Source organism: Danio rerio, chromosome 24 (genome assembly GCF_052040795.2).
Source record: "Danio rerio strain M-AB ecotype USA chromosome 24, GRCz13ab, whole genome shotgun sequence".
NCBI lineage: Eukaryota > Metazoa > Chordata > Actinopteri > Cypriniformes > Danionidae > Danio > Danio rerio.
Window position 1 is genome coordinate 41,330,082 of NC_141044.1, and position 20,069 is coordinate 41,350,150.

General features: G+C 33.0%; 1 protein-coding gene across 4 annotated transcripts in view; it reads right to left on the reverse strand.

The window, feature by feature from the left end:
- The window catches only part of LOC101884567 (SH3 and multiple ankyrin repeat domains protein 1), a 146,770-nt gene that overhangs the window by 63,071 nt on the left and 63,630 nt on the right, over nt 1-20,069 (reverse strand). For 3 of the 4 annotated variants that reach the window (XM_087309963.1, XM_087309964.1, XM_087309965.1), the window contains 6 exons: nt 18,371-18,538; nt 12,911-13,027; nt 12,141-12,218; nt 10,570-10,636; nt 7,874-8,052; nt 7,662-7,792 (listed from right to left, as the gene is read on the reverse strand). In XM_087309963.1, the coding sequence (XP_087166089.1) occupies nt 7,662-7,792; nt 7,874-8,052; nt 10,570-10,636; nt 12,141-12,218; nt 12,911-13,027; nt 18,371-18,538 (740 nt within the window). Of the gene's footprint in view, nt 1-7,661; nt 7,793-7,873; nt 8,053-10,569; nt 10,637-12,140; nt 12,219-12,910; nt 13,028-15,383; nt 15,425-18,370; nt 18,539-20,069 lie in introns of all 4 variants that reach the window. The other variant, XM_087309966.1, reaches the window with a different exon arrangement.

Consider the following 20,069-nt stretch of genomic DNA (forward strand, 5'->3'; position numbering starts at 1 on the left):
AAATCTTCTACTTAAGAAGGAAAATCTTGCATGACTTGAACTTGAGTGACTAACCACGGATCTGATTTATAAAATTTGCGCAGAAACTTTCTGAAAAAGTGAACCAGAATGAAGTTGCCTTCACTTATTAATGATTATGGGTCATATGATGATTTGAAGGTGTTCAATAGGGCGTCACGATGGCTCAGTGGCTAGCACTATTGCCTCACTGCAAGCAGGTTGCTGGGTCGAGTCCTGGCTGGGCCGGTTGGCATTACTGTGTGGAGTCTGCATGTTCTCCCAGTGTTGGCGTAAATTTCCAAAGTCCGAAAACATGCGGTATAAATGGACTGGGTAGAAAATATTGGCCTGGGTGTATGAGTGTGTGTGTGTGAATGAAAGTGTAGGGGTGTTTCCCAGTACTGGGTTGCAGCTGGAAGGGCACACGCTGTGTAAAACATATGCCGGAATAAAGGACTAAGCCTCAGGAAAATGAATGATAGAATAAAGTGGTTCAGTGAGGTCAATATTGAGTAAAAAAATGTTTACTTACAGCTGCACATATTCTCCTATCAATTTTGTGCATACGCCACATTTAGACAGTAAATGGGACTCGAGCACATTTTTTGTGTTGAACTGTCCCTTTAAATCTGCAACAGTCCATTCAGATACATTTCATAAAATCTACAGTATAAAACGAAGGCTTTAGCCTGAAGATTGAATGTTTTACACAGCAGTGTAAAGTGTTTGTTTCTAACCCACTGAGTAAGAATTAACTCAGTGTGGCAGTGGCGCTTTGGCCAGAAGCCTAACAGAGCAAATCACGACGTGCAAAATAGTGAGTCAGAGCTTCTGTAATCTACCATAAGAGAGATACAGACGTCAGTTAGCATGTAAAAAAACACACACCAGGACAACAGAGGTAATGATGGAAACACGAATGAACACTCAAACAAATAATTTAGTGAAAATGACCCTGATGTTTGACTGCTATCTTGATGGTTTGCACTATTGCAAGTGTTAAATAAAAACAAAACACTGTCACTGATGGTGTAAGAAATATTATTAACCTAAAATATTGATGAAAGAGCACAATGCACTGCCAAAAGCAAAAGAAATCCTTAAGAAATGCTTCAAATATGAGAAAATATGAAAATATTGAGGGCATTTTCACGACACTTAAGCCAATTTCATTCATTCATTCATTTTCTTGTTGGCTTAGTCTCTTTATTAAACCAAGGCCGCCACAGCGGAATGAACCGCCAACTTATTGAGCAAGTTTTTACGCAGCGGATGCCCTTCCAGCCGCAACCCATCTCTGGGAAACCTCCACACACACATTCACACACACACTCATACATTACAGACAATTTAGCCTACCCAATTCACCTGTACCGCATGTGTTTGGACTGTGGGGGAAACTCCGGAGCACCCGGAGGAAACCCACGCGAAGGCAGGGAGAACATGCAAACTCCACACAGAAACGCCAACTGAGCCGAGGTTCGAACCAGCGACCTTCTTGCTGTGAGTACCTACTGCGCCACTGCCTCACCCTAAGCCAATTTCTCTTCTCATTAAAGTAATATACACATTAATGCTTTTGGTCTTTTCTTAAGTGATTGGTGAGGATCCTTATCATTACATTATGCTATAAAAGAAATAAAAATCAGAATAAAGACAACATGGTAACACTTTACAATAAGGTTACATTAGTTAATGTATTTACTAACAGGAACAAACAATAAACAATATATTTATTACAGTATTTGTTCATGTTTGTTAACCCTAGTCAGAATCTGCAGACTTTTTTTTTTGCTCTTTCTACAGAAAATTTTGTAAAAAATCTGCAGATTTTTGTGGAATCTTGTTAGGAGTATCATAACTAAAAACTTAACATATGAAATAAAAAACAATACCTTATTAACTTTTATTTAAGGTTTAAAATGCAAATCCAATTAGATTCACCTTTTTGCTACACAATGCAAGCCTCTTATATAATATATCCATGTAAAACCAGGACATGTTACTTTACAAACTGTATTCAAAACAAATCATATGATGATTCTAATATGAATATATCACAAATCATATTAATGAAATTAATAAAAAAAAACTGGATAAATATAAATTTACACACATTTACACAAGTAAATACATAGTGATATGGACTGGGTGGAGTGACAGGAGACAACAGGAGGTAAGATCCAATATGCAGTTTATTCAATGTCAGGCAAGCAGTGGTCATCAGGTGCAAACGGGTATATAAAGGCAGTCCAGAATCTTAAACGTTAAACAGGCAAAAGGTCAAAGGCAGGCGGCTAAACAGGATAACAAGGGTACAAGGCTAGGATCGAAACACGGAGAAACAAAACATGGAAACGCGTTGTAATGTCACTAGAAAGCAAACAAGACTCGGCAAACTGGAAGCGTGAATGAGTGGCTTATGAATGGAGTGATATCAGTCTGTGAACAAGGTCCAGCTGGTGATTGCAATCAGGATAGATGAGTGAGCAGGCGTGCGTGTTTGGGAGCAGTGCATGTATGAAAATGTAGTCCTGGGAAATGCGGAAATGTAGTTTAGAGAGTTCGTGTGAGAACCAGCGATCCTCTGGGAAGCGATCGCTGGTTGTGTGACACAGACTCAATAATGGGATAAAAATATACAGAAATCTGCAGATTCCATGTGGGCCTAGTTATTAGTGATGAAGTTATTCATAGTTAGTTCATGTTAACTCGCAGTGCATTAACAAGTGTGAATTTGGATTTTATTGATACATTAGTAAATGTTGAACTATGCTTAATAAATGCTGTACATGTATTGCTCATAATTAGTTCATGTTAATTAATACATTAACTAACATTAAATAATGAAACCTTTTTCTAAAGTATAACCGGAAACATGATTATAATAATAAAGTCGTGAGATTGTAGAAATTAAATTACCCTTAGACATAAAAAATAAGAGAATGACAACAAGATATAAAAACGACATTTTATAAACAATTAACAAAACAAAAAAAATTTTTTGGAAACTCAGAAAATATTTTTACTCACTATTTTACTTGCAAAATGTATAATTTATTTAAAGGGCACCTATGGTGAAAAATCTACTTTTAAAGCTGTTTGGACAGACGTGTGTAAGTATAGTGTATATACTGTCATATAGGGGTGCAATAAACACACCCAGTCCCTTTTGTTTTTTCAAATTTAACAACACAAAAACGATGGACCAATTGGAGCGGTTTTCAGAATGACCGCAACTTGACGTAGGAGTGCGGTCCCCCCGCCCACCAATATTGAATGACAATATTTACATGTTTCCGTAGTAACGCATATAATCATATCAACAAGACAAGCCAAGCGCAAAGCAACCGGAAATAAAAGATCTGTTCAATCATCATCAAACGTGATCAAGAGTGAGTTTTACAAGTTTAACATGTTTTAAAACAGTGCACGTGTGTAATGTAGTACAGCCATTCATTTCAGATTCACCTTATCAGCACAGCCGCGTGTCTCTCTCTCTCTCTGTGTGTGTGTGTGTGTGTGTGTGTGTCTGTGCTATGTGTGTCTACTCTATGTGTGTGTGCAGTGGCGCAACAAGGGGGTATGCAGTATATGCGGCGCATAGGGGCGCCACACATGGGGGGGCGCCGTTGTGCCAAAACTATTTTTAAAATTATCCTTATTAAAAGTTTCAAATAATAAAAATAAATAAATATGTTTTGTTAAACAACATTATTTTGCATTTTAAACGAATATAATATTGTTATTGTTTAATTCAAAATCATTTAACACAATAACATGCAGTCCCACAGCCGAAAGTGTTCATGTAGATGTAACTGTTTAGATTTGAATTTATTTTTAACAAAATAAACTGTCAAATCATACATAATGTCAAAACTTATAAGATTAATCTGAAAATTTGTCTTCATTTATTATTAATTAATTAATATAAAATAAGAGGGATCACACAAAATTTGAACCCGCATACCCCTCAGTAAATGTGTAGTTGCGCCCCTGTGTGTGTGTGTGTGTCTACTCTATGTGTGTGTGTGTGTGTGTGTGTGTGAACTCATTGTTGCAACTCCACAAAAAATGCATCAAATACTGATTGGTAAACTTCTTACTGTAGTATTTCTCACAAACGCTATGTGAGATCTGCTTCCTGAGGCAGCCGAGGGCGGCGATTGAGGCATGTTGCTGTCAGGCACGTGGGAACGGTGGGCGGGGATGACTAGCCTTAAAGGCCCAGTGCAACAAAAAAAAAACTTTTTCCAGCTATAATACAGACACTTCAAACAGTTAAAATAAATACTCTGATGGGTGTTTTGAGCTGAAACTTTACAGACACATTCTGGGGAAGCAAAATACTTATATTAAATATGAAAAAAAAGGGTAAACCTAGGTGCCCTTTAAATCTCGTTATTTATGTTAAATGTATTTTTGTTACACATTTTTTACATTGTTATTTTATTTATACAATTTTTTCAATAAATTGTACTATTTATTTAGTGTAATGTCAGCGCATTTATTAATTTAGATTAATAGCTGGTTTGTCTAGTTAATGACTTTGTCCACAATTAGATGTTGGTTAATTCGTAAATACTGTACACTATATTGGATATATGAGTATAAGTGACTGTAAAAAGTTGTGGAATTAATAGCATGTGTTTATTAAATCTGTGTGCAACAACACACTTCTACTAACAACTCAACTAAGTCTTTAAAGTGAGATACTGCAATGTGTTCATTCATTGAATAAAATTCATTCATTCATAATAAACTTTGCAAATATATTTTCTCAAAGAGTAACATTACACATTAAAGAAAGCAAAAAGTGTAACAGGATCCCTTTAAAAAGGCCTAAGCTGTTAGCAAAATATCATTCATTCATTCATTTTCCTTCAGCTTAGTCCTTTATTTATCAGGGGTCCCACAGCGCAATGAACCACCAACTATTCTGGCATATTTTTTATGCAGTGGATGCTGTCCAGACGCAATCCAGTACTGGGAAACCCATACACACACACACACACACACACACACACACACACACACACACACACACTACAAAATTGAGGTTATTCAAAATTCACCTACACCGCATGTGTTTTGACTGTGGGGGAAACCAGAGCAACCGGAATGCCAACTGGCCCAGTCGGGACTCAAACCAGAGACTTTCTTGCTGTGAGACCACAGTTCTAATCACTGAGTCACTCTGCCACCCCTGTTAGCAAAACATCCTTTATTGTATTGTGTTTTGATTTTGGTGAGAAATTTGACCCGGAAAAGTCCCTGACCGTCTGGGATTGTTCAGGCACCGAAGCGACGTTTAGCATCATGGAAATCAATTGACGCGGTAAACTAAAAGAAAACAAATGTAATTACAACCCCGAGGCATCCTGGGAAATTCATTTATTAATTTATGATGTCCTGAGGTGCTTCTCATTTCCATGGGTTTGAACTTCAGACCTGCTGAGAGCTGATGATGATCTGCAGCACAGACTGAACTCTTCCTCTTCCTCTCCTCTCTGCTGTTTCTCTGCGTTTGTAGAGCCACAACAGTAAATAAACAGCTAACATTTACATTTTGCTGGATTTTCAGCTTTTACAGGAATGAGTATGAGCTACAATAATCACTTTCATCCAGATTTCCATCTACAAAACTGAAAATAAAAATGACAAAATGACCAAAAATGGCTAAAAATAAAATGAAAAAGCGAATTACAACAATCATAATAATTATAACGATTAACAATTATAATGATTTTGATTATATATATATATATATATATATATATATATATATATATATATATATATATATATATATATATATATATATATATATATATAAATTTATATATAATATATAATTAAAATATATAATCTATATAATATATATATAAATATATATATATATATATAAATATATATATACACAATATATATATATTAGAGCCGCCAAAATAAGCATGTTAACGCATGCAATTAATTTAAAATATTGAATGCGTAAAAAAAATATACGCAGTTGCAGTTTTATTTCCTGTTGTGGCCGACGTGTGTTCAACTTGCAAAGAAATATGGATTAGACCAAGGAAGCCCTTTTAGAAGGAAAGTTTCAGTATAAAGAATTAATGTTGCATCACCAGGCTATTGTTTTGTTGGAATTTGTTACCGCATTCTGAATGGAAACATAAAAACCTCTCTATTTCGTGACTCGGATGGTCCGTCAAGGTAATCAAAATTCGCTGTTTACATAATAGACTCTAAAACAAAGTATTATCCCAATCGTATTAAAATCGTAGCTTCTTACAATTCTTACGTCCTTGCCGCAACACCAGTGGCTGATTCGGTGATTCTGCTTGTGAGAGACTGTTCTCACTCTCAGGTCACATTATTCAAAAGAAAAGGGCCACATTGTCCCCCGGTAATGTCAACAGACTGGACTGTTTTAGCAACTGGATGAATGTAAAGGAGGACTAAGCAAAATTGTTCTACTTTATAATTAAGGTTCTCAACTATCAGCACTACAACTTTTCAATGAGTACAATTGTTTGTATTCAATACATAATTATTGTAATTTTCTAATTTCCATATTTGCAATGCTGTACTTTGGATTTTTATTATTATTATTTATTTATTTATTTTTTTTTTTGCAGTTCACTTATAATCCAACATGGAAATCATTTTAGTTTGTTATTGGTATTGATTGTTTTGAAATTCAAATGGCACTAACACGCCTGTGTTATTATTTCTGTGATATATATGGTTTTCAAGCCAACAGTTTGAGGATCTTGGTGGTTTATTGCAGGTATGTTGTTTACAAGAAGAAATCTGTGTTACAAGTTGAACAAACATTCTGATAAACAAGCATATTTTGAATTTAAATAGTTTCTTTGTCTTGAGTTTACATTAATTTTACATTTGAATAGTCAAAATGACAAGTTTCAGTCTTTTAAATGTGATTTATCGCAATTAATTGCGAAAAAGTGTGATTGATTAGTTAATTTTTTTAATCGATTGACAGCACTAATATATATATATATATATATATATATATATATATATATATATATATATATATATATATTACAGTATTTAATTATTACTGTATTTCAGCACTGCAAGCTGTATATTATTTGCTGAAATAAGTTTGTAAATCTAAATGTTGATTTGAACAGTTTATTGATCAATTACTAACTCATTCTGAATGGTTATAAAAGCCACCAATTACTCTTAAACACAAACGGTTTGTAAATAATGTAATACTGAATTTAACAATGAACAATTATTAAATAATAAAGTATGAGAGTTACACTATTAAGCACATAAGCACAGCATTTGTATCTGTAGTTATAAACTGCTTACTAACGTCTATTAATGTAGAGTTAATGCCTAACAGATAATGAATTCCCTGTTAGCTAATGCTTAATGAATGATTCAGAGTGTGCAGCTATTACAAAGTATTACCGTTTTTTCCCATGTTTCTTCCTATAATACGTCGAAATTGTTAGCAATTTTAAGTTTGGAGGAAACTTAAGGAATCAAATCAAATTCTCCAGGTTTTCTAAAAAGAATTAACAAAGCGGATTTATTTTGTTCCTTTTTACCAAGGGTGACCAAACCTATATATATATATTTAATGGCAGACTGACAGCATGTAATGTATGTGAACTGACCCCTGTCTGCCTCGTTGTTTGTGGTGTTTCTCCTCCGTTTCTCCTCCTTCTCTGCCACGGGACGGGGAGCGAGTTCGGGCTCCACGGGGACTGCTGGAGCTCCTCATAGCGAAAGAGGCTCTGCGCTGAGTCTGATTGAAACCAGAGTAAACAGATGATGTCTGTGTGTTTGGGAGGGGATTTAAGTTTACCTGCATGAGCTGAAGCTCTACCTGAGCAGGTGGTACACTGGCAGCGGCGGGCATCACTGTAGGATCCATGATGGTGGTCATCGTGTTCTCGCTCTTAGCCCGGAGCAGCGGGTGAGGATGCTGAAGACCCGTCGACAGAGGCTGATTTAATGCACCATCCATAAAGTGAGAAGCATATTTGGGAGTTTCCAAAAACGGTACTAAAGAGGAAAGAACAAAAGGTTGGAGATGGGCTCGGTTTCGAAACCTAGGAAGCTGCCTTAAAGATGTGATGGAAGATTTGAATATTGATGATCATATATTGATGATTCAAAATAGGGCTGCAGGATACGGGAAAAATCTGACATTAATAATAATAATAATAATTATTATATATATATATATATATATATATATATATATATATATATATATATATATATATATATATATATATATATAAAAAAATAATTATTATTGTTATTATTATTATTATTATTAATTAATTAATAATATGAAACCTTTTTACATATTTTTTATTGATGTTTAACAAGACAATACATCAAAGTATACAATAAAACATAGGAAAAAATACAGATTGTCTTATTTTTCTTATTTTCCCACTATCCCCTAAAAATAAAATAAATTAAATGTATGAATTATAAACATTTTCTCTGAAAGAAAAAATAAATAATAATAAATTAAAAATAAAATGAAAAGAAATTATTAAAATAATAATAATAATAATAATAATAATAATAATAATAATAATAATGCTACATTTTATTTAACGATGCCTTTCTGGTAACTCAAGGACAACATTAAAAACAAGAGCAATAAAAAAAAAACAAGAAGAACAATATAAAAGTAGAAACACTGCGATATTTTGATGGCTGTGAAATTTATTGCGATATAAATATAATTTCACCAGATGATTTGAATAGCTCTTGTTTGGAAAGATTTTATTCTTTAGATTAACTGGGCTGATCAAGATTTCTTTCTATATAATGCATCTGCATAAAATATAATGAATTACAAGCATATATAAAAACGACAATCAAACATAAAACAACATTGTTATCATCGTATAAATGATGGTTAATATTATCCTAATCTTTAAATCTTTAATAAAAAGATGTGACTATTGCGGATACACACATTGAGATATTGATGCTCAAATGATATAACTCGGCCCACATGGAATCTGCACGCGCTGCAATCCGCAGATTTATCTTCAGCCCTTCATTGACTATTTTTTTTACTTGTGTGTAAAAATATATTTATTCAGTTTTTTTTTTATTAATTTCAGTAATATTACTCTGATATGTTCATATCACATGTGTGTGTGTGTGTGTGTGTGTGTGTGTGTGTGTGTGTGTGTGTGTGTGTGTGTGTGTGTGTGTGTGTGTGTGTGTGTGTGTGTGTGTGTCTTGTAATCAGCAAGAAAGTTATTTACAATGTCTACTGTCTACATAGGCATTCTCTAAAAGAAGTGAACTGGTAGGAAATTTGGAAAGAAATTAATGAAGTGTGTTAGAGACACCTCACAATTTTGACCAAATGCGTATTTTAATATTAGCAGTTTAATATTTAGGGCTATATATTTTAACAATCTAAGCTCATGGTCTAAAGTCACCTGGTGTCTGAATCCACTTTTGATCATTTAAGTGCAGGAAAAACGGTTGGTGTACCCAGCGCATTTTCTCTTAATTGACGGGTTATTTCATCAATGGCTGGGAAAGAGTAGTTGTACAAGTTGTGGTCCGGTTTAGTGGATTCACTATTAACATGACAGACTTTATAAGCCATGACTGTTTTAAGACTTTATAATCGAACGCCTTACTAGTGAGGAAATGAATCTGGTTAATCCAAGGTTAAAGATCATCTACAGAACAAGCCATATTCATCTAAGCCCAGGAGAAGGGCTAGTTCTTTATATTCATGTAGTCAATATTTATAATTCACATTTTAATGCTGTAATTTTTCATATTTAAAGATATTTTTGTGCAGCTGTGAATCGCTGTGTGTGAAATAAGTAAGGTGTACGTGCATTTTAGACCCCCCCATCACTAAGGCAACTCTTTAAATAACAAAAAAATAAATAAACAAACTGTGCCATTGACTTTTGAGCAGTTCTTAGTTAATCAATGGAAAAGTCTATTGCAGCTACCTCCAAATAGGGCCAACAATGCGCCTCAAGTAATTTTTTTATTTAGACCAGCACACCCATGGATGTACAAATGCATTTGCTATATATTCACTTGTTCTGTGCCTGATACTGCACATTGTGTCGGTTGTAGGATAGGGGCTTTTAACTGTATAAAGGCATAACATTATAATTACACGAAAATTGAGAAAATAGTTTAAAACGGGTTGAACAAACAATGTGTACGGGATTAAACTGCTGCTTGCTTTATACCTAAATACAATATATTTTTATTTTAATACATTTTCAAGTACATTTACCTCCACAACCCTTAGCAAATATAGAGCATACTGTCGTACAGTGTTTATTATTCTAAAAAATACAGCATTTGAAAAATTATATTAACTACAGTATATGAAGCAATCACATTCCTCACCATTTCGCTTGATTTGTCAGCATCTTGGATGAGTTTCTTCCATTGTGCTTGTCACAGTGCATTATGGGTTTTGACATTTTCACGAAGGAACCATGGGACACTGCCTTAAAACTGGATTAAAATAGCTCCTTTTTCCTTATAAAGATGCACACTCACCAACATCTGCGTCATTGTGATTTTTGATGATTTCTCCAAGCTCGAAATGACCAGACATCACAGCAACCTGTAGAAAAAGCAACGCAATGTTCTCTACCGGTCATAAATTTTAGAACAGTAACAGTCTCTTTTGCTCACCAAGCCGGTATTTATTTGATCCAAAGAACAGCAAAAACTGTACATTTTAAAAAATTTTTACTATTTAAAAAAAATGTTTTCTACATGAATTTATTTTAAAATGTAATTTATTTCTGTGATTTACAAATTGAATTTTCAGCACAATTTCTCCAGCCACACGATCCTTCAGAAATCATTAAAAAAACTTTATTTTTATTATGTTGATTTGATTTTCTTTTGATTTTTCAGACATTTCTCAAAGGTCAAAAGAATATTTATCTTCAATAAAAACATTTTGTGACATTATTCATGTCTTTGGCATTACTTTTGACCAATTTAACGCATCCCTGCTAAATAAAAGTACTCATTTCGATCATTTTGTTTTTTTACAAACACAGTAATACTGATTTTTCTTTTTAAAAAGATACAGTGTATTACAAAAGCTTTTTATTTCAGATAAATGTTGATCTTTGGATATTTCTATTCATCAAATAATGATAATAATAAAAAAATAATAATCCAGAAAAAAAAAAACTCAATTGTTAATTTCAGTTGTGTTTAAAACTGTTATTTTATTTACTACTACTACGACTACTACTACAATGACTATTACTACTACTCCTACTACAACTATGACTAATACTACTATGACAACTTTTACTACTACGACAAATACTACGACTACTACAACTACGACTAATATTACTACGACAACTACAACTGATACTACCACGACTATGACAACTACTACGCCAACTACTACTACAACTGCTACGACTACGACTACTACTATGACTATTACTACTACTAATACTACTACTAATAATAATACATTTCCGAAGGATTGTGTGACTGATTCTAAAAATTTAGCATTGAAATCATTCATTTTATGCAGTGGATGACCTTCCGGCCGCAACCAAGTGCTGGGAAACACCCATACACTCTTGCATTCACACACACACTCATAAAGTACAGCCAATTTAGCTTATTTATTTCCTGTATAGCGCATGTTTTTGGACTGAGGAAAACCGGAGCACCCGGAGGAAACCCACGCCAACACTGGGAGAACATGCAAATTTAGAAATGCCAACAGGCCCAGCTGGGACTCAAACCAACGACCTTTTTGCTCTGAGAAGACAGCGTTAACCACTGAGCCACTGTGCCACCACAGCATTGAAATCACAGGAATTAAATTACAATTAGAAAATCTATTAAATTACAAAATCTATTGAAAAAGAGATGAGTTAGTTTAAATAGTAAAACAATATTTAAAATAGTTACTGTTTTTGCTGTATTGTGGATCAAATAAATGCAGGCTTTGTGAGACTTTTTTTTTTTAAACATTTCAATAAGGCAATCTATAAATCTACATTGAAGGAAATCATTATTTTGATAGTTTAGTACAGAGGGGAAACAGAACTGGTTTGGGACAGAACTGATAACACAGTCATTACCTGAAAGGGGGTGTGGCCATGTTTGTTTTTCATCTCCTTACTGGCTCCTCGATAAAGAAGGACCCGGACGCAGCTCTCCTGATTGGACAAAGGAGATGTCAATCAAACTACTTGGAATACAACAGGGTTATTTTTGCTCTACAGAGATATACACTTGTATTGATTTAAAACTCACTCATTATATTATAATATTATATATCATTATAAACAAAATGTTCAATTAAAATACAACAACTATCAGAAATGAATACAATTTTTCATAACAATTGAGAAAATGCATGCTCTCATTTTTCATATTGTGTACCTGATATTTTTTTATTTTGTATTAAGTAATTCAACAATAGTTTTATAATATTTAGCATTTATTATTTCATTTGTATTTATTTCTTTTTAACTTCAACTTGAATTTGAACTCTTATTTTTACATATTTAGGTTTAAAAACACAACACTCACAACTTGTTGAAACGTATCATTTTAATAAATTAAACAAACAAATAATTTAACAAATTTTAAACAAACAGATAAATTTAAGCAACAAATACATAACAAACAAACATTTAAACAAACACATAAATAACAAGCAAACTCAATTAAATAAAACTCAATTAAATTGAATGAAAATGAATACATAAGAAAATAAATAAAAAACACAAGAAATGGCATACATGAAAAAATAATACTAATAATAGCATTTAAATAAAATTAAAAAGCACTGGATAACACCATGGTCACATCTGCATTCATGGTTTACAGCTAGATCCCTAATTACCTTGTTGTAAAGGGCAGATATGTGGAGGGCAGTGTTTCCTGATGCATTCTGAGAAGTGGTGTCTGCCCCGTAGAACAGAAGATGCTCCAAATGTTGGGCAAATCCATGTTGACAAGCCTGCAATCCAACAAAACAGAGAGCTTGAAGAGCTAGAGTACATCTGACTCAATAGGGAAAGGGTAAAAAGAGCAGGGAAAAGTAGAAGAGCAGCCAGAAGAGGGCGATAAAGTGAGCAGAGAGAAAACTAACCGACTAGTGATCAACATTTGTTCATCTCAGGCTTACAAATCAGCCTTTCAGGACCACGAGATATAGTTGTTTGTGTGGTAATATTTGACATGAAGTCACATATCTCTGCCCTACAGTAGTGTAAATATAAATAAATTATTATAGTTTTATTATTATTATGGTTATGTTATATGTATATTACATTATTATAGTGAATTAGAGTGAATATTACTACAGTATAGAAATATAGATTTTACTACTATGAATTTTTATTTTTTTTTATTTTTTTTGGGGGGGGGGGGGGTTGGGTGGTCCCTTTAATTTAGCTTAGGAAACTTTGTGTATATTTTGTTATTTTAATTAGATTTTAGATATTAAAATTTTAGTTTCAATAACTTTAATAGTAAAATTAAACTTGTTATTCATTTAAAGTTTATTTTATAATAAAATGAAATAGAAATAGAAAGAAGTTGAAGCTAAAACTTCAATAAATAAAAAAAATTATTAAAACTAACTTAAAAAGAAATATTTATTTGATTTATTTAAACAATACATTAAAAAAACAATTATTGTGTTTATTATATTTATTTTTATTTAGTTTTTGCTTTTTCAGATATTTTTCATAGGTCAAAAGAACACTTATCTATAATAAAAACCTTTTGTGACATTATAAATGTCTATATCATCACTTTTGACCAATTTAACGCATACTTGCTAAATAAAAATATTCATTTAGATGTTTTTGTTTACTAAATTGAAAAAAAAAAACATTTTGATTTATTTAAACAATACATTTAAAAACAAGTGTATAATAACAAAAACTTTTTTGTTTATAAAAAAATTGCTTTTTAAATTTACTCTAAATTAATAATATAATTATTATAAAAAGAGCAAGAAAAATAAAGAGCAAGGAAATTTTCACAGCATGTCTGATAATATTTTTCTTCTGGAGAAATTATTTAATTTTTATATTAAATTAAATACTATATTAAATATAATTTTTTAAAAACCCATTTTAAAGGACAAAATTATTAGCCCCTTTAAGCTAAATTTTTTTTCGATAGTCTACAGAACAAACCATCGTTATACAATAACTTGCCTAATTACCCTTACCTGCCTAGTTAACCTAATTAACCTAGTTAAACCTTTAAATGTCACTTTAAGCTGTATAGAAGTGTCTTTAAAAATATCTAGTAAAATATTATTTACTGTCATTATAGCAAAGATAAAATAAATCAGTTATTAGAAATAATAATAAATAATAATAAATGTGTTGAAAAAAATTTGCTATCTGTTAAACAGAATTTGGGCAGGGGGGCTAATAACTCTGACTTCAATTGTATGTATGTATGTATGTATGTATGTAAGTATGTGTGTGTATATATATAAATATAAGAAAAATATGTATATATATATTATTTTTTTATTTTTTTTAATTGTTATTATGATTTCTTATTTTCACTTCAATTAGCCACAATGCTGTCTATATTCAGCATTGGTCATTACAATCCTTTTTTTGTTCACAACCTAAATCTATTTCTTTTGAACCAAACACACAAACTCAAATCACTGGGGGAAAAAAAATATTTTCCCCATTATTGCATATTTTACAAATCTCTTGGTTTTCTTCAACCTAAATTAAGACAATATCATTGATATTTGTTTTTTTTTTTAAATGTGTTTATTTTAGTTCCCCTTCTTATTTACAGCAGTTTTTGCTCCATTTACCTCCTCGTATTCTCTTCGACATGCAACAGAATTACTTTTTTGTTCCAAGAATTTCAACAGAAAATGGTCGTAGGTCCTTTTAATACAAAGCTCCTTTGACTGGAACAATCGTCCTTCTTCTTTTAGATCAATAAAGACATTCAGTCTTAAATGTTATTAATATTGTTTGCAATTTAAATGCTTATTATTTATTTGTATATGAATGCACTTTTGATTATATGCTTTTTTATGTGAGAGCTGTTGCAGGTGAAGTGTGCTGCTTGCTTGTTTGTTAGCTGTATGTTTATAATGATGTGATGTATTCTGTTTGGTTCATGTACTTCTTAAACACCCCCTCGAAAATGAGATGGTTCATCTCAAGGGGCTATCCCATATGTTTTTTAAATTATATTAAAATATTTTTTTATACACTAAGAGGTCTTGAAAGGTGGAAAAAAAGCGATTTTAATAGGTCAAGTGTTAAGCGACAGACAGACATTAGTAGACGATGAATGAAATGAGAGATGAGAGATGGTACCTGTGAACTTCCACCTCTCCAAACGCCTCTTCATGTCTGATCTATGGAGAAACACACAGAGAGACAGAGACTATGGACAGTGTCTGATGCAGAAGCACACAGACCTCGCTCTCCGTTTGCTGAAGGCATTAGTGTTCGCAACCGTGATCAGAAACATTGGTGGATCTCATTAAATCTCAAGCTCAGTTCAAGTTTGTATTTGTATCGTGCTTTTCACAATAATTATTATTTTAAAGCAGCTTTGCATTATTGCATTACTATCAAATTTGAAAAAGTTATGGTTATTAGTTACCATCGCTTCATTAGTTAATATTAATAACTTTAACTCATTAACCAGTAACTAATAGATTTACCAGTTAAAGTTATTATAATATATAAGCAAAATTAACCTGCAGTTATATATTATATTGGTGAAATCTCTGTCTTTCACTGCTGTGTGCTAAACTGGGAGACTTCATCTCTACTGTAGAAAATACTGCAAGTTTATTGGATAAAAACATCGGCTTTAGGATTTTACATCTGACAGTACGTCAGTCTGATCTCATTTTTCATCAGAGAGGTAATTGTTATGCACTCAGAATTTATCATTATTTTTATCATTTGTATACATTTACAGTGTTTAATATTTAAATTTGTTTGACATTTTTGATTTGGATTTTAATTTTGGTGCATAATGAAATTGACAAAACATTCATTTTACTGTTGATTGTACTTTATGTGCAGTTTTATGAGCGTTTATAATAATAACAATAATAATAATAATAATAATAATAATAATAATAATAATAGTAATAATAATAGTAATAATAATAATAATCATAATAATAATAATAATTCCTTACATTTATATAGCACTTTTCTGGGCACTCAAAGCGCTTTACACAATGGGGGGATTCTCCTCATCCACCACCAGTGTGCAGCATCAGATCAGGTTGCGCCAGACCACACACCAGCTGATTGGTGGCGAGGAGACAGAGTGATGAACCCAATTATGATATGGGAATGGTTAGGAGGCCATGATGGGCCGAGGCCAATGGGCAAATTTGGCCAGGATGCCGGGGTGACACCCCTACTTTTTTTCCATGAACATCCTTGGATTTTTAACGACCACAGAGAGTCAGGACCTCGGTTAAACGTCTCATCCAAAAGACGGCGCTCACTGAGCAGTATAGCGTCCCCGTCACTACACTGGGTCATTAGGACCCACACAGACCGCAGATTGAGCACCCCCTGCTAGCCTCACTAACACCTTTTCCGGCAGCAACCTAGCTTTCCCATGTGGTCTCCCATACCTGCTTAGCTTCAGTGGGCGACCATGTGAGAGTTGCAGAGAGCTAGCTGCCGATCAGAGTTAAATATGCAAAATATAGGTTTTGGGTGGCACTGTGGCTCAGTCGTTAGCACTGTCGCCTCAGAAAGAAGGTCGCTGGATTGAGCCTCGGCTGGACCAGTTGGCATTTCTGTGTGAAGTTTGCATGTTCTCTCTGTGTTGGAGTGGGTTTCCTCTGGGTGCTCTGGATTCCCCCACAGTCCAAAGATAATGCACTAATTGGTTAATTGGGTGTGCCATTTTGTCCGTAGTGTTAGTCTCTCTGAAGTAGAGACTAAGCCAAAGGAAAATGAATGAATACGGTTTTTTATTTTCTGTATGATTTCAAAAGATTTTTTTTAGATTAATTGACATACTTCATGTATATCAGCCATTTAAAGGTATTTAGTTCAGCAGTGCCAACTTTCATTTACTTAAAAAACACACACACAGACATGTATTTACAGCATACATTTATAAATAATTTTAAATATTTCCTTTAGTTTTTTACAATAATTGTAGTACTTTATTTCATTTTTATTAAAATGTGTGATTATTTAATTCAGTTAGTTGCCAAGACTAACTGACTGACTAACTTTTTTTTAGTTTTTCCTAAAAAAAACAACCAGTTATCAATAATTAATCTGTATTTTTAGATTTTGCAATATTGATTAATGTTTGATCAATGCCTGTCAACTTCAAAACATTGGAGAAAGCCTAAATTGCATTGAGCACTTGTTTATAATTTTGGTGTGTAATGATGTTAGAGGTCAAAGATTGGGAATTAGGTCTTCAACCAAGGATAAACACAGTCTAGTTGCTAATGAACAGACACTCACTGATGACCATGAAACATGAGAGACTGACAGCAAAGTGTTCAAGCATCATTATTCAAACACTGAATAATTTGTTATAAATACAAACATAAAAAAATCTACATGTGATTGGCTGTTTTAGCCATCTATTATAGCAAATCAACTAATATACAGTTGAGGGCAAAAGTATTCGCCCTCCTGTGCAATATTTATTCTTTTTCAAAATAGTGATGTTTAAGGAATTTTTCACATTATTTCCTATAATATTTTTTCTTTTAGAGAAAGTCTTATTTGTTTTATTTCGATGGGAATAAAAGCAGTTCTTAATTTTTCAAAACACATTTTAAGGTCAATATTATCAGCCCCCTTAAGCTATATTTGTTTGAATGGTCTACAGAACAAACCATCGTTATACACTGACTTGCCTAATTAACCCAATTAACCTAGTTAAGCCTTTAAATGTCAGTTTAAGCTGAATACTAGTATGTTGAACAAAATCTAGTCAAATATTATGTGCTGTCATCATGGCAAAGATAAAATAAATCAGTTATTAAAACTATTATGATTACAAATGTTCTGTCAGCTAAACAGAAATTGGGGGAAATTTTAAACAATTAAAATTTAACAGGAGGGCTAATAATTCTGACTTATTATAAATATTGCCAAAACAATCTGACTTTAGGAATATAAAAGATGGGTGGACTTCACGTGAACATTTAACAATTAGATAAGAAACTAAAAGGTAACCAAAGGTTAATTAGAGAGTGATGCATGAACCTGAAAAAATAAAACAACACTGAAACAATCACATGCATGAACACAAAAACACACACATAGATAGAATGTCCTCATGTTTCACACACCTGGTGTGACTCATCCCAGCCATTCTCATCTCGGATGCCCAGTCGAGCTCTGTAGTACAGCAGGGTTTCGCAGCAGGACGTGTCGCCCCCTGTCAGCACCGAATGGTATAGCGGCGTCAGCCCACAACGGTCGCGATAATCCGGAGATGCGCCCAAAGACAGCAGTGCCTGAAACACAGGACATATCAACATGCACAGGCAATCCTCAGTAGAGATGCACTGATCAATATTTTGCATTAACCACCATCAATTTATATGAGAAACAAAATGATGAAGAAAACACTCAAAAAAATATAGCAGTGATTAAAAAGCTTGTATTGGGATGAAGAATATTTCAAATATTTGAGAAATAAATAACCCAAAAATGTTATTCACCTCTTAATTTACTCTATGTAAGTTTATCCTTAATGATTTTAACATGTATGTCAATGACAACCATCACATAAGGAGTTATGTTAAAGACCATGCAAAATGATTTCCCGTAGCTCCCAATAATGTGCTGAGATCTAATGAAGCAAAACAAATATTTACAGCATTAATCAAAATTTGGAAAGACTAAGGGCTCTATTTTGACGGTCCATGCGCAGAGCGCTTTCAGGGCGTGTCAGAAAGCATTTTTGCTAATTTTAGGACTGGAAAGTCCGCTTTGCGCCGTGGCGCATGGTCTAAAAGGGTTGAGTTTATTTTCTTAATGAGTTATAGGTGTGTTTTGAGAATAAACCAATTAGAGTCTCATCTCCCATTCCCTTTAAGAGCCAGCGTCGTCACGCCAAGAGCGCATTCGCTATTTACAGGACGCAAAGTAAGTCTAAGTGGAAAAACTGAGCATTTCACTAGCAAACAGTTACCAGTTAACAGTTTTTTTCACAGAAAACTGTTAAACAGAGCATCTACTGAGTGAGAATGAGAGATATCCGATCTACTTTCACTTTCACTCTTGGATAGGGAAACCTTTACGCACAGACATCAATTAGTCTATAAATAATTGTGCTTAATACGCACAAGAGAGCAATAGGCAAATATCTTTACATATGAAAAAAATGTAAATATTAAGGATATATATAGGATATAATAAGAATAGATATAGGATATAAATATAAAGAATCAAAATATTACAAAACATATTGTTTTCTAGCCTACATAAATATGAAAAATCACTGCTTTTATGTCTTCTTCATCTCGGGAGGCTTTTTCAGTTCATTCATAACAATTTGCTTTTGTATAATGTTATTATTATTAGCAGTATTATTTAATATATCCATATTTATATTTGTTGTATTAAAAACAAGCTTAGATTTGCCCACCTGCAGGTTTTAGACCATATGGGGCACAGCATGTGTTTTAGGATATAACTCAGGTTTTTGAGCACATTTTGTTATTATTATTCATTTATTCGTTTGCTGGAAATTAGAACTGAATTTAGAAATAGTTTTGAAACAAATGTTTGCGCTTAACAAACAAAAGTATTTATTTATAGACTAATTGATGTCTGTGCGTAAAGGTTTCCCTATTCAAGAGCGAAAGTGAAAGTGATCCATTATCTCTCATTCTCACGCAGTAGATGCTCTGTTTAACTGTTTTCTGAAAAAAAAACTGTTAACTGTTTGCTTGTGAAATGCTCAGTTTTTCCACTTAGACTTACTTTGCGTCCTGTAAATAGCGAATGCGCTCTTGGCGTGACGCAGCTGGCTCTTAAAGG